The sequence below is a fragment of the Schistocerca nitens genome, chromosome 1 (assembly GCF_023898315.1).
Source record: "Schistocerca nitens isolate TAMUIC-IGC-003100 chromosome 1, iqSchNite1.1, whole genome shotgun sequence".
Taxonomy (NCBI): domain Eukaryota; kingdom Metazoa; phylum Arthropoda; class Insecta; order Orthoptera; family Acrididae; genus Schistocerca; species Schistocerca nitens.
In genome coordinates this window covers 799,351,172-799,376,424 of record NC_064614.1, presented here as the reverse complement: position 1 = coordinate 799,376,424, position 25,253 = coordinate 799,351,172, and the positions used below count along the sequence as shown (strand labels likewise).

The 25,253-nt window shown below is 43.8% G+C and overlaps 1 protein-coding gene across 1 annotated transcript in view; it reads left to right on the top strand.

Annotated features, from left to right (window-relative positions):
• The window catches only part of LOC126262451 (uncharacterized), a 672,745-nt gene that overhangs the window by 551,388 nt on the left and 96,104 nt on the right, over positions 1-25,253 (top strand). Inside the window, exon 5 of the mRNA XM_049959109.1 lies at positions 23,671-23,805. Within this exon, the coding sequence (XP_049815066.1) occupies positions 23,671-23,805 (135 nt within the window). The remainder of the gene's footprint in view (positions 1-23,670; positions 23,806-25,253) is intronic.

The following is a 25,253-nucleotide window of genomic DNA, read 5'->3' as shown; positions in this document are numbered from 1 at the left end:
GATTCGTTATTTCCTGTCAGAGAGATCACAGTTCGTAGTAATTGACGGAAAGTCATCGAGTAAAACAGAAGTGATTTCTAGAGTTCCCCAAGGTAGCGTCATAGGGCCTCTGCTGTTCCTTATCTACATAAACGATTTAGGAGACTATCTGAGCAGCCGTCTTACGTTGTTTGCAGATTATGCTGTCGTTTATCGTCTAGTAAATTCGTCAGAAGGTCAAAACAAACTGCAAAACAACTTAGAAAATATATCTGTGTCGTGCGAAAATTGGCAATTGACCGTAAATATCGAAAAGTGTGATGTCATTCACATGAATGTTAAAAAGAATCCGTTAAACTTCTATTACACGATAAATGAATCAAAAAAGGCTATACGTTCATCTAAATACTTAGAAATTACAATTACGAACAACTTGAATTGGAAAGGTCACACAGAAAATGTTGTGTGGATGGGGAACCGCAGACGGCGTTTTACTGGCAGAACGCTTAGAAGATGCAAGAGGTCTATTAAAGAGACTGCCTACACTACACCTGACCGCCCACTTTTGGAGTATTGCTGCTTTGTGTAGGATCCTTACCAAATCGGATTAACGAAGTACATCGAGAAAGTTCTAGGAAGGCAGCATGTTTTGTATTGTCGGAAATAGGAGACAGAGTGTCACCGACATTATACGGGACTTGGAGTGGGTATTATTAAAACAAAGAGGTATCTCGTTGCGGCGAGATTTTGTCACGAAATTTCAATCACCAACCTTCCCCTCCGAGGGCGAAAATATTTTGTTGACGTCGACTTACAGAGGGAGAAACGATCATCATAATAAGAGAAACCATTGCTTGCATGGAAACTTATAGGTGTTCGTTTTTGTCGCTCGCTCTTCAAGAGCGGAATAATGAAGAATTATTTTGAAGGTGGTTCGATGAACCCCTGCCAGGCACTTAAGTGTAAGTAGCAGAGTACGCATGTAGATTTAGATGCAGATGTCGGTGTAGATGTAGATGCCTGGAGCGATTTAGGGAAATCACGGGAAACTAAATCTATTTGACAGGACGCTAATTTGAACCGAATTCGAGTATCATACGCTAACCACTGTGCCCAGGATAGGATGTAACAATTACCTGTAACTGAAACGAACAGCCAATAAGAGAAGAGATTGGTAGTATCAACAAGGTATTAATCTTTAGAATACGGATGCATGGACTGTACCTTTTGGAAGCAAGGTAAAGAGCTCTTGACGTATCGCAGAGAAGTCATAGGTTTCAATCAAATTTTATTTGCCGCCTGAGAACAAGTCTGTTGTCCGACATTGGAATTTTTGTTTGTTCAAGCCATTAATTCTAGTTGTTGATAAGGTAAATGGCAGTACTGAGCCGTCACACAAGTATTTACTTGATACGATTAGTCCGAAAAATTTATTAATGTTCACTTGGTGAATAGATATAGAGAATCTTTTACTTTATCACTTAACGGCCTTTCGTAGTTGAAGTTGATTACATGAGACTATGTATTGTCATTTCAGTCGCAGGTAGATAGTTCGAGTTCTGGTAGCGGAAGAATCCTTTATCATCGGTAGTTTGGCCAGCAAAGCGAGCAGAGGGGTTGGCGAGAAGTGATTGGTCAACAGACTCTGTGCCAATGTCGTGAATTAAATTGCAAGCTGTCTTCGTAAAATGAGGACATGTGATCACGACCAAATTTTCATTATGTACACAGTAATATGGCTCCCCTATATAATTCATTGCAGATATAAAATGAAGATGATTTTTGCAAGATTAATAATACAAGATTTCTTATTTAAACGTTTCTTTTAAACCAGCATTTTTACTACACAAAATATTTCTGATTTTAAACCAGGACAATGCGGATTGCTTTTGTTATCGTATCTACCAGTCAGTTAGGGGACTCATGCTCATACACCTAAAATTTAATTGCAGTTTTTTTGTATCATTAATGTACAATGTGAATATGATTGCTGGGATCGGTTAAAAACTGTAGAGATTTTAAGTAAAAATGTCATTTTGTAAATATCCCGTCGGTAACGATATCACTAGAGATCAAATTTGGATCTGATGAGGATGGGGATGGAAATTTTCAAATGAACCTTTTCAGCTTTAAGTGCTTTAGTGCTTTTGTGAAGCCACAAACGACATAAATCACGATAACCGTACGTTAAGGAACCTCTCGTTAATATCAAGCCTTATCCACGGAATTGGCCTCAAAATTTTATTCGAGATTCTTGATTACAAGATCATTTGCAACACAGAACAAATAAAAACTAATAATGCATATTAATATACAGGCCTAACAGACACATTCCATGATTTAATTTTTAAACAAATATAAATGGATGTTATGCCCGATGGAAAGTGGGCGAGAAATGAAGGAAAACAAGGAAATAATCTCAAACTTGTGAACAAGATTAAATATTAAAAACATTCTATTAATGGAGCGTGAACGTAAGTCGGTATAAAATGTTAAAATTCAGTAAAACAGTCTCGATCACAACGAAAGTTTTGTCTTTAATCTCGTATTATGAGCGAGCAGTTAACGCTTAGAAACTTCTAATTGATGTTAAACCTTACACGCAGAGTCGGCCCCTAAATTTTATTCGAGGAGAAGAACTAACTTTTCTCTTAAAATTACGTTGGGTGAAGTTTAAATCTTTCGGTGAGATGTTTCCATTATCGCGAAAATTCCAAACTTTACTTAATGCGTTACTGTTTGAAGAATGATATTTGAGGTTCTTTCTTAGTATTAAAGAAGGGCTTGCTTAGCACCGAAAAAAAAATTTATCTACATAGATTTTGGTTCAGCGATAGCAAGGTTATTGAGCTTGGAGCAAATAAATGAAAAATTTTTGAAAACATTTCTCGTGGAGAATACCATAGGTCTTGACAAAATATTTTAAAATTGAATTAAAAACAGTCTTGACCGCAATAAAATATTTATTGGCATACGATAGCCGATTTCGGTCAAAATGTGACCATCGGACCATATTACGCGACGAAGACAGTTGGCGGCGGTGGACTGACCGGGTACTGTGGAGCCACCAATGTCGACTCCTCAGCAGTTGGCTGTGAAGATGGTCACATTTTGCCCGAAACTCGTTACCATTGCCAATCAAGATTTTATTGCCGTCAGGAATGTTTCTTCTTTTCAATCTTAAAACAACACATAGCTTATTATTTCGCATATAAAGTAGCAACGTTTCTTAACATAATAACTAAGTACTCTACATGAGGTTATCAAAATTATGTTCAACTGGTGGTATTCCTGTTTCCGGAAACCATGTATCCTCTGTATAACACAATCGCAGTTCTCTCATAACAAATTCAAACTATGCCATCACTATCAAAACAAAATAAAAACAAAACCTTTGTGGAATGACCCATTAGGTGTGTTGTCATGTTCCTGTTGGTAAATATTTCCGTAGCCTCCAAGAATGATACAAGTACAGGGCAAAGCTCTTTAAAATTAAAGTGCTGTTAAAAGAAAATCCAGCACAACTTATATTCCAAGGAAAATGAAACTGCATCTGAAAATGAAATATCAGTTACATAACTTGAGCGTTTCACAAAAGTTGTTTATTTGTTTGGGAGATAACATCTGAAACACACATAGAACCTGATAACCCTAACAACTGCTATGTTTCCATTTAAGTCGAACAGAAACTAACTTCATAGAATGTACATATTGAAGTTATAATCTTCATTAGAAAAACACCAGTGTTATTGACGCAAAGGGGATAATTCAAATAACACCAGGAATAAGCGCCTGATAAGAATGTAATAATGGTGGAAGAAACACAGTTGCAAAGGAGAAACATTTTTTATGTTAACCAAGTGCACAAAACAACAGAGGAACAATTAAAGAAAACAAATGAATCTTTAAAAAGAATTATCTGTTCAGTTTTAACCATCCATTCCATTATAAGTAAAAAGAAAATAAGAACTATTAGAAGTTAAAGACGTAACAGGTCAATGGTTTGAATGTAAATCCAGGTTACAAACAGCTGTAGGAAAAGCTTTATGTCTTTCTTTCAGTAACTAACAAACAAAGAAAGAAGATAACGGATACATCCATGAATCATTTATGATCTCCATACGTACTAAATGGAAATATTTAAGGAAATTTGGGAATTTTTGTAAGGAATCCATAAATTCGTTTAGTAAATTTGCAATTGGGTTTGCAGGTTATTAAGCCTGCATTCGCTTATGGTTGATGTCATTGTGCTAAAGAGGTTCGAGGATCATCAAACTTACGTTGATGTCTTGACCACCAATTATGCATGATGTGCAACTGATGGAGCACACCCATGGCGTTTCGGCCACCAGCTCCGCGCTCACTCACCAACGGCCTGTAATTTATGGGAACTGCAGGACCTACTTGTAGACTTCTGGTACCACATGCCTCTAGAAACCATCGAAGGACTTGTTGAGTCAAAGTCACGTTGATTCGCTACTGTACTGCGTTCAAGGTTGTACCAACGCTCTATTAAGAAGATGGTAATAAAGTTTTGGCTCCTGAGTGTAGACACGTTATGTCCGGAATGGATCAGGAAAAATTCCATAAATAACTTCACTCAGCTAGTAGCCAAGGAATGAGAAATATCTGAGAGCCGTTTATTGGTTTAGTCTGCCTTGGGTGGAAGAGCTGCGGCTGGGTGTAAAGACCAGATCCATGAATAAGACGTTACCGAGGGCAAAGCGATGTTAAATAATATTGTCGAGTATAAAGTCTAACAAACAGTTGTTTCCTTCGATGTGTTGACGACAAGTTCGTCATTTAGGCCCAAGGACGTGAGAACCATGACCAGTTCTTGGAGTACCTCAACGGAATTAGCAATAACATCCAGTTTACCATGGAAGTAGAAAAAGACGATGCACTGCCCTTCTTCGATGTACACGTCCATCGCAAAAAAATGGACGCTTTGACCAATGCGTCGATAGAAAATCCACCCACATTGATCTGTTCTTGCACACCATTAGCCATCATTACTCGGCACGGAAGAATGACATCAGACGATGGTAACCTGGCCCATGAGCTGAGCCACCTACACCAGGGCTTCAGGAACGAAGCCTGTAATGTTCATTAAATAAATTTACAATGTCCTCTAGTACGAACTCTTCTCTGCTCATTGATTTACCCCTGCTCTATCACTCATTTAGTCTCAATCATCAAACACATACATTCTCAAATTCTCAATTAACAAGGAAATCATACGTGTAATCTGTTTTTCATACTACCTAAGCTCTGTAAATTCTTGTATTATTTTCTATAATATGATAACAAATACAGGTTAATAACCAGTGTCGAGAGCATTAATAAATGTGCAGAAAAAACATGGACCTAACAATCGAAACAGTGTAATTGATACATACAAAAGCACAAAAAGATATTAAATAATGATATTAAAGAAAGGTATCCTATCGCTCCCTCCACAAGGGTCCCTGGGAAGACAGATTTTTACAGATGAAAATGTCACCTGAATTTAAAACATCGCACTCATGCACACTGCCGCAGGGGGCTCCCGTCTTGGGAGTATGTGGGTGGCAACAACACGGGCCCTTAGCTAAGCCTGGCATTACTTCCACTTACTTGTGTCAGGCTTCTCCTGTTTCCTTTCCTATCCGGCCTCCCTCGGCCAACTCTTGGTTTCTTCGACCCCAACGGTATTAGGTTTCCGAGGCCCAAGGGTGTCTTTCACTTTCTTCTCTAGTATCTATTATCTACTCTTCGACCCAACGGCGAAGCGAGCGGAAGAAGAATCTTATATCCCAGGTTCTCAACGATCATGGAGGCGGAAGAGGTCATGCCAGACGAACTGTCTGTAAAGGCGGCGCTCAGCCATCATTGAGCTCGCGGCAGTTCGTTGCAGTTCTGGTACTTCTGGTACCTGAAGTCACATGTCACATAGATACGTGCCGTGATGAATTGTTCCAGAATCATAGTGTGTGGGTCACTTCCTCGCAAGCTGTAATCCACCTTAAACAAATTCACGCAAATGGCAATTTTTCCTGTCATTTTCTCTAAAGACCAATGGCGATGGGATAAGGACGATTGTAGCAGGCTCCGAGTGAGGCTGGAAGCTACCAGTCTGGACCTGCACATTGGCGGCAGGTGTGTGATGGTCGCCTTCCTGAGAACCCGTGTGACTACTCGGGAATCCGGTCCTGCATCTGCGACTGGGCAGGCCTATTCAGGATGACCACTGCCCACCCTGAATGGCGAAGGCCCTAAAAAATGTGGGCTAAACATCAGAAGTCACACTTGAACCGGGCGGGGAATCCGCACCCAGTACGTCACTCCTTATACTGCGGACGTAAACAAAAGAAGAATGAAATGATTATGACAATAGGGACATGGAATGTCAGGACCGTCCTGGACGTGAACAATTACAGACCAGAGAGAAGAATCGCTCTTATCACCCAAGAACTAGCCCGGCTAGATATAGACATAGCTGCCTTGAGTGAGACAAGACTCTCAGGTGAGGGACACATTAGTGAGGTACGTTATGGAAGGGAAACGATGCAGGAGAACCACGCATCCATGGTGCAGGATTTGCGGTGAAAACTAAAATAGTGAAAGATAATCGGCTTACACCTCTCTCAATTAATGAAAGACCGATGACTCTGAGAGTACCCATTGGTTCAGACAGTTACATCACCTTCGTCTCCGCATATGCTCCTACTTTAGTGATGAAGACACAAAGAATCAGTTCTACCAACAACTGAACAGTACTCTCTCTAAGATACCCATTAAAGATAAATTAATTTTACTTGGTGATTTCAATGCCAGAGTGGGAAGGGACAACCGTTTTTGGAGATACGTCATGGGTAAACAAGGGGTCGGAAACTGCAATGCAAATGGGTTGTTACTTCTTGGTCTATGTGCTGAGCACGAGCTTTTCATCTCCAATACCCAATTCCGCTTGCCTAACCGCTATAAGATCACATGGATGCACCCACGCTCCAAACAATGGCATCTTATAGACTGCGTTATTACTCGACAGCGTGACAAGAAAGACATTCAATCACAAACGCAGCACTAAACATCGATGAGTGCTGGACTGACCATAGACTTTTAGTCAGCCGTTTGAGAGTACCAAAGTATCGCAAACCACGATCCCACTTTTCAAACCCACCACGCAGAAAATTCAACATAAGCAACCTGAACAACAAAACCGTTCGCTCACACTTCCAAGACATACTGTCTGAACAACTTAACAAAGCTCCAGCAACCACAGTGGATGTCGAACAAGAATGGACCACATTGAAGAACATCATCAAAGAAACTGCTGAGAATGTTGTTGGTTTTAGTGCACGGAAAAGAAGTGACTGGTTTGATGATAACCATGGAGAAATCCAGGCCATCATCAATGCAAAGCTATCCCTTGCTCAAGATCCGCCCTGCGCAGGAAAGAAAGCACACTTTCAAGAACTCAAGCAGAAATGTCAAAGTGAAATACGAGCAATCAAGAACAAATGGTAGCAGCAGAAAGCCACAGAACTCCGATGCAAGGAACCTGCGTGGCTTCTACGCTGGTATTAAAGAGCTGTATGGACCTATCCGCTCCTTATCAGTAACACTGAAAGCTCCTGACAACTCCACCATTCTTACTGAGAGTCAGGACATCTTAAATCGTTGGAAAGAGCACTTCAGCTCACTGTTAAACCGCCCTTCTACTGCCGCTGGAGATTTTCTCAAAAATGTACCACAACACCCTTCACAACCCTGGATAGCTGATCCTCCAACTTTTCAAGAATTCTGCAAGGCACTCGAGTGTGAAACCTGGGAAGGCTCGTGGACCTGACAGCATCCAGATGGAGCTTATTGAGGGTGGCGGCTTGCCTCTAAAAACTAGACTCTTCTCACTCATTCTATTAATGTGGGAAACGCGCAAGGGACCAGCTGACTTGAAGAACTCCACAATTGTCACTATCTTAAAGAAGGGTGAAAGAAGCGTCTATGGTACCTACCGCGGAATATCTCTACTCTCTGTCACTGGAAAAATTTTTGCAAGAATCCTTTTAAATCGCCTCCAGACACTTCCAGAGACTATACTAACTGAGTCTCAATACGGGTTTCGACCTTCAAGAGGGACAATTGACATGAACAGGAGAAGTGCATAGAACAGCAAAAGCCGTTACTACTTGTTTTCTACGATCTAGAAAAGGCCTTTGATACAGTTCCCAGAGAAGCCATGTGGATGGTCTTAAAACGCTTCAGCTGCCCTGAGCATTTTGTTGACTTGATTGAAGCTCTCCACCATGATATGACTGGACAGGTCCTCTGCCAGAATGAAACAACAGGTGAATTCCCAATAACAAGTGGGCTTAAACAAGGATGCGTTGTTGCACCAACATTATTTGCATTGTATCTGGCAGCAATGCTTTACGAGACACCCTTAAACAATACAGAAATAGAACTTAAGTACAGGTTCGATGGAGGATTATTCATCCAGTCCAGACTCCATTCAAAAAGGTTCACCAGTACCACTCATGTGACAGAGCTGCAGTATGCTGATGACAATGCTTCTCCAGCTCATCCACGTGCAGAGTTGCAGCTGTCAGTTGATTCCTTCAGCAGGACGTACGAACTACTTGGTCTCTCTATCAATATTCCAAAGACAAAGGTATTGGCGCAGCCAACTCCTGGCTCCTCCGTTCCTGATTTCAGTATATCCATTTATGATACACCCTTGGAACAAGTGGACCATTTCCTCTACCTAGGAAGCATACTGTCACCTAACTGCTCATCTGGAAAAGATGTGGAGAATAGATTACGTGCTGCCCATGTAGCATTTGGACGTCTTACAAAGCGTGTCTTCCTGAATAAAGACCTAACACTGTACAAGAAACTGATGGTGTACAAATCTATAGTCATTTCCACCCTACTGTACGGTTGCGGAACCTGGCACCCCGCTGAGTATGTTAGGCTGAGCGCGTGCATCGGCTGTGGTGCCACGCGACTGGCTTGTCCCTTGATTAGCGGCCTGGCGGGTCGTTGGCTGCTAGGGGGTTGCTGACGACACATGATGGCATCCCGCTGTCTGAGCTGGTTTGATACGTGCCACCTGCACTGGCAGACAACCATGCCGTGTGACGCAGGCGTGTCAACTGGCAGCGGCCCGGTTCGGTCGCAGCACGGCTGCTACAGGTGACTCATTACCTCATTACGACTGCCTGCTCCACTCGCCCATCACTGGCTGGCAAGGGCTATGACGTCCAGTCTGCCATATTGGTTCCGGAGTTTGCACAATCCTCACGAGTGGTCGAGTGCCATATTCTCTCACAAATGTCATTAAATCCATATAATCAATTTACAGAAAAAATACTGAAGAATACAAAATTTTTTTCTTTACTTAATATATTTATTTATTTATTTATTTATTTTATTACTAAGGACGCCAATCCAAAAATAAATTTAATGGCTGCAGGGTCCTCTTGACGTTATATGGACGTAAATTCTGTTGTGTGACAAGTCTTGGTTTGTGTGTGCACATGATTTTGTTAATTTTGGTTAGTTACATTCCTGTTATGCACTCTAATTTTACGCTGGCGCTACCTATATACCTCCACCAAACGTGTAGACTTCTCCCATTTGGTAAATACTAACTTATTGTACTACCCTATGCCTTTGCTAATACTACCAAAGCTTATTTTCATGGATTTTATTCCTTTTATACTCCTCTTTTATTTTTCGATGCCCAGCAGTGTTGTCTGCTGACGCTGAAGTGATCAGGAAGTGCGTATACTCACTCAGGTGCTGCTGATTTACCTAAACCCTTTGTAGCGGCATTTATGATTGTATACACGAAATTTTTCATAGTACAAGGATACCTTCAGTGTCTTCTGTTAGGATCGCTGCTGCTGCAATGAAACACGAGATTATATTATATATATATATATATATATATATATATATTCCTGGAAATGGAAAAAAGAACACATTGACACCGGTGTGTCAGACCCACCATACTTGCTCCGGACACTGCGAGAGGGCTGTACAAGCAATGATCACACGCACGGCACAGCGGACACACCAGGAACCGCGGTGTTGGCCGTCGAATGGCGCTAGCTGCGCAGCATTTGTGCACCGCCGCCGTCAGTGTCAGCCAGTTTGCCGTGGCATACGGAGCTCCATCGCAGTCTTTAACACTGGTAGCATGCCGCGACAGCGTGGACGTGAACCGTATGTGCAGTTGACGGACTTTGAGCGAGGGCGTATAGTGGGCATGCGGGAGGCCGGGTGGACGTACCGCCGAATTGCTCAACACGTGGGGCGTGAGGTCTCCACAGTACATCGATGTTGTCGCCAGTGGTCGGCGGAAGGTGCACGTGCCCGTCGACCTGGGACCGGACCGCAGCGACGCACGGATGCACGCCAAGACCGTAGGATCCTACGCAGTGCCGTAGGGGACCGCACCGCCACTTCCCAGCAAATTAGGGACACTGTTGCTCCTGGGGTATCAGCGAGGACCATTCGCAACCGTCTCCATGAAGCTGGGCTACGGTCCCGCACACCGTTAGGCCGTCTTCCGCTCACGCCCCAACATCGTGCAGCCCGCCTCCAGTGGTGTCGCGACAGGCGTGAATGGAGGGACGAATGGAGACGTGTCGTCTTCAGCGATGAGAGTCGCTTCTGCCTTGGTGCCAATGATGGTCGTATGCGTGTTTGGCGCCGTGCAGGTGAGCGCCACAATCAGGACTGCATACGACCGAGGCACACAGGGCCAACACCCGGCATCATGGTGTGGGGAGCGATCTCCTACACTGGCCGTACACCACTGGTGATCGTCGAGGGGACACTGATTAGTGCACGGTACATCCAAACCGTCATCGAACCCATCGTTCTACCATTCCTAGACCGGCAAGGGAACTTGCTGTTCCAACAGGACAATGCACGTCCGCATGTATCCCGTGCCACCCAACGTGCTCTAGAAGGTGTAAGTCAACTACCCTGGCCAGCAAGATCTCCGGATCTGTCCCCCATTGAGCATGTTTGGGACTGGATGAAGCGTCGTCTCACGCGGTCTGCACGTCCAGCACGAACGCTGGTCCAACTGAGGCGCCAGGTGGAAATGGCATGGCAAGCCGTTCCACAGGACTACATCCAGCATCTCTACGATCGTCTCCATGGGAGAATAGCAGCCTGCATTGCTGCGAAAGGTGGATATACACTGTACTAGTGCCGACATTGTGCATGCTCTGTTGCCTGTGTCTATGTGCCTGTGGTTCTGTCAGTGTGATCATGTGATGTATCTGACCCCAGGAATGTGTCAATAAAGTTTCCCCTTCCTGGGACAATGAATTCACGGTGTTCTTATCTCAATTTCCAGGAGTATATATATATATATATATATATATATATATATATAAGTCTCATCCATGGTCCATCAATTCGTTTCTGCTTCATAGGAAGCTGGGGTTCGCCACTCTACCGTGACTTGCCCTTTTCTGTGCTAATTCCCCATACGCAATGTTTCGCCGACGGCGCTCACATGGTGCTGGCAAAATTCCACCACAATACAGGCAACATTGCACGACAGGCGGTGGCTCATATCACACCGAGTCTTAAAGTCGGCACGTGCCCATAGCGTGGCCCGCTAACATCAAACGAAACACATCCGAAAATCGAGACGTACATGCTCTATGGCTCGATTTACCATCTTGACACCATGAAAAACATAAAGTGACGTGCATCTGTCCCTTGGACAGTGTACAAGAAACCACAGAAAGTAAACAGAAACAATGTCATTGGCCATGGTGATATTTGTGAAGGTGTTTCTACAAGAATGTTACGACAGAGTACGATGATCAGTTGCCAAAATCAGACAACAATGGTAGGATCCAAAGAAATAACTGCATTACTCAGTTGTTTGGAGTACTCAGTATTGCAACATGCCTGGTTTGGTATGGCACAAAAAGTGCCAATTGTTGGTGGCATATAATTTGAAACGGAATTTTACTTCAATCTGCTACCTGCCAGTGAATGTTGACGTGAAGACGTCACAAGTACGCAACTCATTTGGCCACAATCAACAAGGACTCATGCTGAAAGCTAATGGCAATGACAAACAAACAATATCAACATTAAATTACGTTAAACAGTTCATCCATGGAGACTATTTACATACTGCACAATTCTCTCCCCGTGGCAGTTCTCTTGTATCTTAGTACTCAAACAGGTTAGTATCGCTCGTTCAGATAGTTTGTTTTGAGCTCAGTCCCCGGCGGCTGGTGTCAAATCCTGTTTGAATTTTCTCTGTGTGAACTCTGCGATGCGTTAGGTGGCCTTCGTTGCACATATTCGCTACGTTGGTCATTCCATTGACCATGGGCGTTGTATGTCCTGCTATTCCTTTGCTGTTGGTCCCAAGAGTCCTGTTGATCCTGGTTCGAGTTCTGTTGCTCTCCCCAGATTCCGTTCCGTCGGTTGTTGTTGATGTTCTTGTTGTTATGATTATAATTTCCTCGTCTTCTTCTATTTCCTCATGATGGTTGGTTATTCCAATTGAAGTTTGAATTTTGGTTTCCATTCGATCGACGTTTTCCCCCATTTCGTCCATCGTCATTCGTCTCTGGCGAATCTGGCCAGTTACGGTCATTATTTCCACTTCTTTCCCGCAAATTGTGAATCTCATTCAGTTATTCAAGTTCGCACAGTGAACTCCTGAAACCTTCGATTGAATCACTACATTCACCGATGAGCAGTTGATGGTGACGTAAAGGTAACGTAATGTAGCAGCACTGTATAATTTTTCTTGGGACTCTACGGTTGATCCAAGAATCGTTTCTTCTTGTCCAGGGATTTTAAGAATTTGACAGTACTGCGGAATCCTGACGCTTCTAAGTCATTTCCTATGATCTCCTGTGTTTTCCTCTCCTGTGTGTCTTGCGAACAATAAGTGCTAAGGAATGAAACCTTAAATTCTTTTTAGGGGCGACAACTCTCCGCATACGTTCTGCAATTGTCCCTTATAAGAAACAACAGATAAACTGGAGCTTGTGCTTCAGTGGCTGAGATTCTGGTAGCACGTGATCGCACTGTGCTATCCAGGTCTTATGAATGTAATGCGTTATTTGCCTCCTTGTAGACTTGAAAATTCTGGATGGTCAAGAAAAGTTTGTGGTCGAAAGGTTCGACGTAGCCGTCTTAGGAATTTTTCCTCTCATCTGCAGCACGTGATTCCATGTATCCGTGCCCAAACGATCCTCGTGCACTGTTATGGTATCCCCTCGTGTTGTCAGATTCACGTAATGAAGTTTCTGACCTCCATACATGTACACAATGGTTTTCGGGATCGGTCTCTGACATGCTGCGTGTTACCGACGGAGCGTGTTCTGTTACGCGTTTTGCCGCGGCTGGAGCATTTTCCTGCTGCATTGGCCATGTGAAGGGGGTGTGTCCTCATATCGCGGTTCTTCACTTCTGTGATGCTCTCGATGGCGCTCTAACGGACGAAATTGTGTTTGCAATTGCGCGACCCGCTCATGTGCTGCCGAACGTCCTTAGCCAATTCGTTTTGTTGTGCGGCGACTCGGGTCTGCTGATCTTCAAGTTCAGAGATTTGGGGCTGTTTGATTTCTATCTGTTTGATTCGCTTCGCAGCCTCACTCATTTTTTCCTGCGTTTCTTGAACTTCTTTTTTTTTTTTTTTGCCTTGGTTTTGGAGAGTTTCAAGTGTCTTTTTTGTCTTACTCACCTCAGTTCTTACCAGTTTCATTTGTTCTTTGGCTATTGATGCCTCCTTTCGTGCTACTTGCGCTACCAGTCGTGCTGTTTTGGCATCGTACTTCGCCTGGTCCGCGAACTCTCGCGTTTCTACTGTCGTTTCCTTGACATTCTCTAGCTCTTCTTGGAATCCTGCGATCTCTTTCTTGGCTCCATCTATACCGTCTGTGACCGCTCATATGACAAATTTGTGTCTTTCCTCCTCATCCTCCCTTCTCTTTTTCTCTCCCTCTTGTCTCTTCGTTCCTGCGTCTTGCCTCTTCCTTTCTGCCTCTTGCATGAATTGCATAAGAGTCTCAAACTGAGATTCACTGCTAATACCTTCCAGACTAAATGAACGATGTTCCGTCATTCTGTGACGTTTAGTTAGTGATTCTGGTCTGCCAGTCTCACTGATGGTGAGTGTCGTACCAGCAGCGCCTACATATCGTTCTGCTGCGGCTTCCCGTTCCCTTTCGTCACCTGACTGAGACATGTCGTCATACTCTGCAGGTTCTACGTTCGACATTTTTGCCCGGTCTGCAACTGCATTTGCCTGAGAATCCCGTGTAATATCTGCCTGGTCACCGCTAACAATCTGACTTTGATCCATGGTTAAGAATACACAAGTTACTTCCGTTACTCTGTAGCAAACGTGCCTTGCTTCTTGTAAGCATGCACTCTAATTCTGACCCAAACGATTTTAAACACTACGCTTTCCTAAGCGACAGAGATTCTACTGGTAAATTACGCTAGCGTGAGCTACTGATACATAGTTCCTGACAACGAATCCAAATAACAGCACGCTTGTCTATACTCACGAACTAAAATCTCAATCAATCTTAACAAATCAGCACAACGCCGTGCGTCGTCAGAAACAAACAATCAAGTGACACAGTAGTCACATCCACAACATGATAATGCACACATCAAACAATTAAATATTAGTACTATGTCTAAGCGCCAGCTACGCGAATCAACTCCACACAATGTACCACATTAAACATGGGAAACAGGAACTTGACTAGGCAACACTATCTACGATATGACGGTCATGGAAAGTGCTATCAATTCTAAATTCTGGCTAACGGAAATCAAATTGAATGACTACGCTAGACAGCAGTATCTGACGGTCACAGAAGGTGCCATCAAGTCGAGATCCTGGCAGGGGACGCCACAATGTACATTTACCCTGTGGGGCTGTTATAAATAATGATTGAGAATGAATACAAAATTTAGTTTACTAACGACATTTATTTTCCCAGAACAAAGACAATCATAAATTATGTTGAACAAGTTATTGATTGATTACCGTAAACAACTAACAGTTGCCGGCCGGAGTGGCCAAGCGGTTCTAGGCGCTTCAGTCTGGAACCGCGCGACCGCTACGGTCGTAGGTTCGAACCCTGCATCGGGTATGGATGTGTGTGATGTCCTTAGCTTAGTTAGGTCTAAGTAGTTCTAGGGGAGTGATGACCTCAGATGTTACGTCCCATAGTTCTCAGAGTCATTTGAACCATTTTTGAACCAACAGTTGGTTTAAGAGCAAATGGACAAGGATCCTGGGTGGCAGAAGTGAGTCAAGTACTATGGTCCTAAAAATGAGGATACCACAATCTGAATTCATCTGACGCTGAGCAGACTTTGATTGATTGAATCTACTGTGGACTCACTGCATGGATGCAGCTGAGAGCAAGGGGCGATTGAGATCTGTACGCCCTGACAATGCCAGACTGGCAGTACTTTACCCTGTTTGCTTCGTGCGTCGATGTAACTTACAGCTCGCGAAATGGGTGCGGCGGAGGTGTGACGTGAGGCGGCACCTGTGAATCGATCGCGGCCACGAAAGAAATGCAAAAATCTCAGGTTCTAGTGATCATGCAGATGGATCACGATTTACTCTGTACCAGAGCCCTGAAATCACGGTAGATTTCAGTGTGTCTCACACCCGTTCGCTGGTCATACCAAGGACCATTTGGCTCACTTATACAACAGAGCGCACAAGGATACCAAACATCAAGACTGGTAAACCAAAAACGAATAAGTGTGCCCTCAGCAAACGAGCAGTCCGAGAAGTTTGAAGTCACACTGTTGGTACAGTAAGAACTTCACCACAGGCTCTCCACTCTAACTACTTGCAAGTGAAGTCAGTCGCAGGACAGGTCCCGAGCAACAACCACAGATGCTAGATCTTCGTCTAGAACTCCGCTACCAGACCAAGGTCCAACACCCAAGTGCCTCGCATCTCTTCAGAAAAAAAAAAAAATCCGTTTTCCCACAAAGTGCACGAACGACACTGCCTTCACGCTGTCTTGAGCCAATCACAGCACTATAGAGGCACAAATCGTCCCTCCCAAACGACAGCACAAAATCTTATCGAACAAGAGTTAAGAGCCCTTCATTTCCGGAGAAAAAGGAACCGCCAATTACTGGCTTTTTTTAAGTTTTTGCAGAAGGGGAAGATGATTTTCTCTTAAGTGGTGTTGCTTCCCACGCCAACAAGCGAGCAGATACAACCTTAAAGATCGTTATGTAAATAGCCTGTGCCTTGGAGCTTGTTAGTCCTGCCTAGGAGGTATAATAAAGATTCCATTTCCAAACGTTTCTCTGACTCCAGAGTTTCTTATACAACCGATGTGGCCTTTGGAATTGGGTCACAGGCCAATTTGCAGCATCGGCGAACACGAAAACTTGTGAATTTTTATTACATGTGGCTCTTGACACAATGCCCGGTTTATGACTCCTCTGTGTAGACACGTTCCTTCAGTCCGTCGCCGCCAGCCCAGGCTCCAGCTGGCGCCAATCCAGGTATTGCGGCATTGTGCTGCTGCAGACCTGTCTCGATGGGGGGCTGCTCTGTCTGCCCTGTACAGCTGTGGTCCTGTCCTGCAAGATTTACTGAGAGATGGCTCGCCGCCAATTGCTTCCAACTCCCAACATGCCGTTCCTATGAGCTAAGAACCATAGAAATACCTCATGCTTTTAGCGCCCTACCAGGCTCTATCGATGTCTACTCAGGCCATTAACTTTCTGGAATCTCACTCAAGGTGTGTCAGCTTGTAATAAAATCTATAATAAGTTTGTGTATACAAAATATAGGTGAGAGAGTAACTTATCTTCTCTCAATGTCATGATAAGCAATGACCACTCACACACAGCTATACAAAGAATCTGTAACAACAACACAATTCTGTAGATGAATGTAAAAATATGAATGTGTAACAACACCTCTCGTCGATTTCTGACCACCAAAGCTGTTAGATTTATGGGAAACGAAAATTTCATCAAAATTCACTCAGCAATAACATTTACTGAATTGCAATCCGTAAAATGATTTAGCAGCAAAAAGGTCAATAATGAGGTATGAAGGTAAGTACTCGATATACTGTTACAAACCTTGAATAAAGCTTCATACAATAGCAACATCCCTGTTTAATAATATAAAAATAGTCATTTACAAGTTATCTACTACACGGCAGGCCCTGAGGAATAGGAAATAATGATACAATGTTGCACCAAGAAATTATCTGTTGTTAACTGAGGGAATTATAGGGCGGGTGGTCAAATTGTAGATTGTGTGCTGAAAATGTAGAAAATCACCAGTAGCAACTTATATCAAGACGCAGACCACTCTTTGACAGTGTAAGTCAATCTGAAATTTTCTCACAAGATCAGAAAAAGTAAAAGAATATATGTAGTTGAAGAAATACACAGTTTAAAAAAATTCTGAATCCAGTTAATTTAAGAGGCGATAAAAGGAAACAGACGAATATCGTTAATATCACGAGCTCCAGTAGCCAGCACCCAGCCACACGCTGCACGACCGCCTCATTGCTATTAAGTGTGAAGTATTCCCTTTCTCCTCTGAATGAACAACAGTCTTGTTAAAACTGAATCTCACTAGTGTTATACCGTAGCAACTGATGCCAAAGAATATCTGCACCAAAATAATAACAACAGGAAACACCAGTGGGCTGCGGCTTATGGCTGCTGCTCTATCCCCCCCCCCCCCCCCCGCTCCTAGTGCCCCATCCCACTCCTCATCCCTACAGCCACTCCGTCAGGAGAACAACGCACAAAATTGCACTTGCTGTATTTCTGGGTTAATTTACATTAATTATGACGATTCATCATTAAATAACATATATTTCTGTTTGTATACACTCCTGACGACGAGCAGAACATGCCTAACGCTTAACGTTGTGTTAGGACACAGACAAAATAAATGTGAAATGTGACTGGTCGCAGTATAACACAAATAATTATTCCACACAATCAGGGTCACTAAGCCGCTACCAGTATTCTGTAAGGAATCGAGCTCTCACATATGAAACAGCTTCAGACCTCTGAGTGCATTACTGATGATTTAATGAGTTAATTATTTGACGTTAGGCAAGTAAGTGAGAAAAAAATCATCGGCTGTTTCATTTGACCAACATATCATCTACCAGTTTCGGTCATAGACCATAATCACTGGATGTAAAGCAATACAGATCAGTTAGAAACACCTGATTTTCCTGAATGAGATTTTCACTCTGCAGCGGAGTGTGTGCTGATATGAAACTTCCTGGCAGATTAAAACTGTGTGCCAGACCGAGATTCGAACTTGGGACCTTTGCCTTTCGCGGGCAAGTGCTCTACCAACTGAGCTACCCAAGCACGACTCACGCCCCCTCCTCACAGCTTCACTTCTGCCAGTACCTCGTCTCCTACCTTCCAAACTTTACAGAAGCTCTCCTGCGATCTAATCTTCCAGGAAGTTTCGTATCAGCGCACACTCCTCTGCAGAGTGAAAATCTCAATCTGGAAACATCCCCCAGGCTGTGGCTGAGCCATGTCTCCGCAATATCCTTTCTTTCAGGAGTGATAGTTCTGCAAGGTTCGCAGGAGAGCGTCTGTAAAGTTTGGAAGGTAGGAGACGAGGTACTGGCAGAAGTGAAGCTGTGAGGACGGGGCGTGAGTCGTACTTGGGTGGCTCAGATGGTAGAGCACTTGCCCACGAAAGGCAAAGGTCCCGAGTTCGAGTCTCGGTCCGGCACACAGTTTTAATCTGCCTGGAAGTGTCACCTGATCTTCCTTTTTAGCTAATACACCGTCAAGGTTTTAGAGTGAAACCAAACAGCTATCATAACCGGTTCTTCACACATCTGAAGTATATGAAAGACGGATTACGACAGTCTTGACAATGCATCAGTTTAAAAGGAAAATGAGATATTTGTAATTGATCTTCTTTGCCTTCTACTTAGTGATTGTCTATGACCAAAACCGGTAGATGATATACAGCGAGAATACAACAGCTGATACTTAAAATGCATTTTCAAACACATATAACGGTGTTGGTACCCACGGGGTCTACACATTGAGTTCCTTATTATGATTAAGGTTTCTTGGAAGTCGCTAAGTGTTGTCATTATCAAACAATAGGTGAGTATATTCTGGGTAATTTGCACTAAATTTTATGCAAAAGCTACTTCTCCATGCGTCTCGATGTTCCTGAGGCCATATCCCATGAACTCTATGTCCTGCAATGATATATTTTTCGCAGATACAATTATTGGTACATGTGGAAACTGCAAATTTTGTTGCGAATAGAGTGAGTAGTAATGAAGTAACAAATTCAAGCGTCATGCCTGATGTAGCAGTTTTACAGCATGAACAGAGAAAACGTAGTAAGCGATCCACTTTTTTCCTTTCATGATTATATGCTGGTGGGTGAAGAAGGGAGGGCGATATCAGTGAGAAAAAGTTTTTTAAAGATCTGAAATTATGTGTGAACTTTGTTGAAAGTCACTAAGTGCTCTCATTCTCAAATACTAAATGGATATATTGTGGGTATTTGCGCGCGGCGTGTTACCGTGTCTCAAGACACGTACACAGTTTCCGGCTGTAAGACGCTAAACCTTTGACGTAAGATTACACGTCTTAATGAGTAGTTTACGACAGAATTTCAGTTTTTTAAAAAAAAATTTGTTAGTATTATGAAACCAGAAAAAATGTTGCCCCTGAAAGTCGTTAGATAGGTAACTTTCTGCTGAGATCGGGTGCCACGAGCCAGGTTAGCCTTTTAGTAATATGAGATTTGCACAGAACAATCTTATCATTTTGTGCTCGACAACTGGGATATAAATGTTAATAAAACCATGACATCTATAGAGTAGGTAAGTCGTGGCTTTACTTCTTGTCTCAGCAATGAGATGCTAATAGAACGCGTTTCTCGAAAGAGCGAATTTAATTTTATGGTCTGTAAACGATGTACTTCAATAAAGCGTAACAATCGTGATGTGGAGGCAACCAACAATGCACGCTGCAGTGGAGCATACTGAAGTTTCTATAATATTCGCTTCTCAGAGTACCTCGTGGAGGCCATCCTCATATTTATTCACTCACATTCTTTTATATGAGGCCAGTAAGTAGGTTGTTGGCCCCCGGTAGCTGAATGGTCAGTGTGACAAATTGTCATTCTTGTAGGCCCGGGTTCGGTTCCCGGCTGGGTCGGGGAATTTTCTCCGCCCAGGGACTGGGTGTCGTGATGTCCTCATCATCATCCTATCATCCTCATCGACTGCAGGTCGCCGAAGTGACGTCAAATTGAAAGACCGGCACCCGGCGAACGGTGTGCCCGATGGGGGGCCCTAGCCATACGAATAAATAAAAAGTGAGTATGTTGAAGGGCGACATTGTTCGAAAACAGATACCGGTCACACTTGCGTAATTTTTGCATTACAATATTTCATACAGCAGAACAAAATTATCAGCTTAAATATTTCATGGGGTTCTGGCCATTAACAGAAAAACATGTAACGGAATAACAGCAAGAGTGTCCGGTCGTTCGTGTCCGAACAATCCGCTGGCAACCTCGCCCGTTTTTCCTTGAAACATATATAAATCACAACATAAATGGAATAAATTATTAGGGCACAAGCTGGTGGCTTGAATCAGTGATGGTCCGACACAATAAATAGAGTTAAATAATTTTCACCGATCACAAATATTACAACTTCCAAACATTCGTCTGCTCAGCTTGAACTCCTAGCAAAAAGAAGTGATACATGGTGATACATGAGGAAGAAGACAAGTCAAGTATGCACTTTCATGTTTATCAGTGGCCTTACATTCACCGCGTACATTTTCTGGAAGTATTGACGTTTTAAACAAAATTTCTGTTAAATGAGTTTGTATTACGTTTCACTGGAGAACTTAATTTTCTTAGAAATAAAAATATATACGCATTATTGCCTGATTAATTACACTACTGGCCATAAATTTAAATACGCGAAATTTAACCGACAGGAAGAAGATGCTGTGATATGCAAATGATTAGCTTTTCAGAGCATTCACACAAGTTGGCGCCTGCGGCGACACCTACAACGTGCTGACATGAGTAAAGCTTCCAACTGCTGAGGTCATTAGTCCCCTAGAACTTAGAACTAGTTAAACCTAACTAACCTAAGGACATCACAAACATCCATGCCCGAGGCAGGATTCGAACCTGCGACCGTAGCGGTCTTGCGGATCCAGACTGCAGCGCCTTTAACCGCACGGCCACTTCGGCCGGCGCTTCCAACTGATTTCTCGTACACAAACAGCAGTTGAACGGCTCTGCCTGGTGAAACGTTGTTGTGATGCCTCGTGTAAGGAGGAGAAATGCGTACCATCACGTTTCCGACTTTGATAAAGGTCGGATTGTAGCCTATCGCAATTGCGGTTTATCGTATCGCGACATTGCTGCTCGCGTTGGTCGAGATCCAATGACTGTTAACAGAATATGGAATCGGTGGGATCAGGAGGGTAATACGGAACGCCGTGCTGGATCCCAACGGCATCGTATCACTAGCAGTCGAGATGACAGGCTTCTTATTAGCATGGCTGTAACGGATCGTGCAGCCACGTCTCGATCCCTGAGTCAAGAGACGGGGACGTTTGCAAGAGAACGACCATCTGCACGAACAGTTCGACGATGTTTGCAGCAGCATGGACTATCAGCTCGGAGACTATGGTTGCGGTTACCCTTGACGCTGCATCACAGACAGGAGCGCCTGTGATGGTGTACTCAACGCCGAACCTGGGTGCACGAATGGCAAAACGTCATGTTTTCGGATGAATAAAGGTTCTGTTAACAGCATCATGATGGTGGCATCCGTGTTTGGCGACATCGCGGTGAACGCCCATTGCAAGCGTGTATTCGTCATCGCCATACTGGCGTATCACCCGGCGTCATGGTATTGGGTGCCATTGGTTACACGTCTCGGTCACCTCTTGTTCGCATTGGCGGCACATTGAACAGTGGACGTTACATTTCAGATGTGTTACGACCCGTGCCTCTACCCTTCATTCGATCCCTGCAAAACCCTACATTTCAGCAGTATAATGCACGACCGCGTGTTGCACGTCCTGTACGGGCCTTTCTGGATACAGAAAATGTTCGACTGCTGCCCTGGCCAGCATATTCTCTGGGATCTCTCACCAATTGAAAACGTCTGGTCAATGGTGGCCGAGCAACTGGCTCGTCACAATACGCCAGTCACTACACTTGATGAACTGTGGTATCGTGTTTAAGCTGCATGGGCAGCTGTACCTGTACAGCTGTACCTGTACAGCTGTACCTGTACACGCCATCCAAGCTCTGTTTGACTCAATGCCCAGGCGTATCAAGGCCGTTATTGCGGCAGTGGTGGTTGTTATGGGTACTGATTTCTCAGGATCTACGCACCCAAATTGCGTGAAAATGTAATCACATGTCAGTTCTAGTATAATATATTTTAACTATATATGACGGTAGTGTCTGTTCCCGAAAGAACAGTTACCGTGGATGACCATGCAGCTTTGCTAGAAATGAAATGATAATTAAATGGACACCCTAGCTGCAAACAGGCGTTGATGTACTTCATTGGGGACATGTTGAAAATGTGTGCCCCGACCAGGACTCGAACCTGGGATCTCCCGCTTACATGGCAGACGCTCTATCCATCTGAGCCACCGCGGGCACAGAGGATAGTGCGTCTGCAGGGACTTATCCCTTGCACGCTCCCCGTGAGATCCACATTCCCAACATGTCCACACCACTACATTCGTAGTGCGCCTAATAGATGTTTGCCCATCATACTCATTACTCGTGGCAGATTAATCTACCAAGTCCCGTACGAGTTCGGGTATAGCGTGTGCGTTCGCACAAGAAGGTCAATGGCCGGGAAGCCATATTTTTGAACTACATATGACAGTAGTATCTGTTCCCGAAAGAACAGTTACCGTGGATGACCATGCAGCTTTGCTAGAAATGAAATGATAATTAAATGGACACCCTAGCTGCAAACAGGCGTTGATGTACTTCATTGGGGACATGTTGAAAATGTGTGCCCCGACCAGGACTCGAACCCGGGATCTCCTGCTTACATGGCAGACGCTCCATCCATATATTTGCCCAATGAATACCCGTTTATCATCTGCAATTCTTCTTGGTATAGCAACTTTAATGGCCAGTAGTGTAACTAAATAGAAATTAGAAAAAAGAGAGGAATAAAACGTAATGCTTCAACGTCTATTACACCACAAGTGGTTTTGTTCTAAATATAAATCTTCAGTTGACCGGACCAAAAGTTCACCAACAGTTTTCGTAACTAATTCCCACAAAGACGCAGACATGTGATATCGCCATCATTCGGAAATTTCTAACGTTATGTAATCCCATTAGACATTTTTGAACCATGACACGTTGCGGGAATTAGTTATGAAGACTGTTTGTGAACATACGCTCAGGTCGCCTGAAGATGTTCATTTACAACGAAACCGCTCCTGGCGTAATGAACGAGCCATAAATACAGCTGTGGTCATTACCGTTACGGCTTGCATAGAACAGACTAATGTTGAGAACTGCATCAGACCAGTCTTTGGACTGAAAACCACAGAAACAACACTGTTCCAGGTGCTACGGTCACGCGATACAGCTCACCACTGTTGCAGGTTGGGCGGTGACGGCGTCGGAGCGCTCCTGGAAGTACCGGCTGGCATTGCACCGCAGCGAGTCCTCAGACACGGGCCTCTACACCTGCTCCACGCCACGCGGACTCACCAGCAGCGTCGCCGTTGCCGTCACAGGTCAGTGCCGACGACGTTCCCACGTCACGAACTCACCTTTCAGTTTTACGCACTGACGGACAAGTTAATTGCTGTGTTGCAGTCGGAGCCTTCTTTTTGCGTCGACGAATGCAGTAGTTCCGTCGTCATGTAAATATCTACAGGTATCCAGCATTCACGTCTACATCCAGAAAAACTACTCTGTAGTACATGATAGAGGGTCAATTCCGTCGTAACGTGCATTAATGTTTTTTCTTCCTTTTCCGTTCGTGCACGCTGCGCGGTAAAAAGCACCATACAAACACCTCTGTGCAAGCTGTAATTTGACTAATCTTGTCTTTCTGATATATAAATGGCTGTTGTACAATCCTAGATATTTCACTTAACGCAGGCCCTTCAAACTTATCAAATACAAATTTTCAGGCTAGTTGTCATCTATAGTTAAGAGTCTGCCAAGTCACGTGCTTTAACACTTCTGTGATGCTCATAAATTTAGACAACACAGTCAATGGAAAACAGCGACCTGAAACAACGACCTGTCTACAGAATTTGTTGCCCCCTAGGGCTGCTGCTGGCGGCTTATCCGTACTCAGCGACCGTGTACGATCGCGGAATTACGAGACAACCGAGGAGCCGCCGGCACCAGCCGTAGGGGGCAACAAATTCTGTAGATGGCTTTTAGGTAAGTCGAAATCGGATAATACTTAATTATTATAGCGATCTTGACTGCTCATTCTAACTTAAATTTCTGTGATTCTCTCCCGAGACTCAAACCAGTGACCATTAGAGCTGCTCTTCTTTGTATATGTCCCAAATCCTCTTTTGGGCTTATATGACATGAGTGTCACACACTTTAACAGGGACAAACTAGACTTTTACGAGCATTCTGTTTTGTATGCTATCTCCATTCTGCCAGTGGGCCTATCTTACCAATGAGTCGAAGTGTATGAGCAGCTTCGTCTACGACTGAGCCTTCTGTCATCATTCCCATTGCATATACACACAAATTGTTGTGGACAGGTGATTCTGATTTGACTGATTCCAACTTCAGAGTTATTGTAATCAGAGCTTATTACACTGTTCCCCATTAAAATTGCAGCACAAAGTCCACCTGCTTAGTTGCGTCATAACGTGCTCGCCCCCCATGCAAGCCGACCCGGGTTCGATTCTCGGCCGGTTTGGAGATTTTCTCCTCTCGCGGACTGGGTGTTGTGTTGTCTTCATCATTTCATTCTCATCACCGGCGCGCAAGTCGTCCAGTGTGGCGTCGACTGAAATAAAACTTGCCCTTGGCGGCCGAACTTCCCCGGACGGGGCCTCCCGGCCAATCATACCAAACGCTCATTTCCATTTTGCAGCACAAAGAGAAATAACAAATAACGAAATAGTGATCGTGCGCATGAAATGTAGTAGGAAGAATGTGATTAAATTTGTAACTGATTTACGGGTGTACAAGATGAAAAATTTAG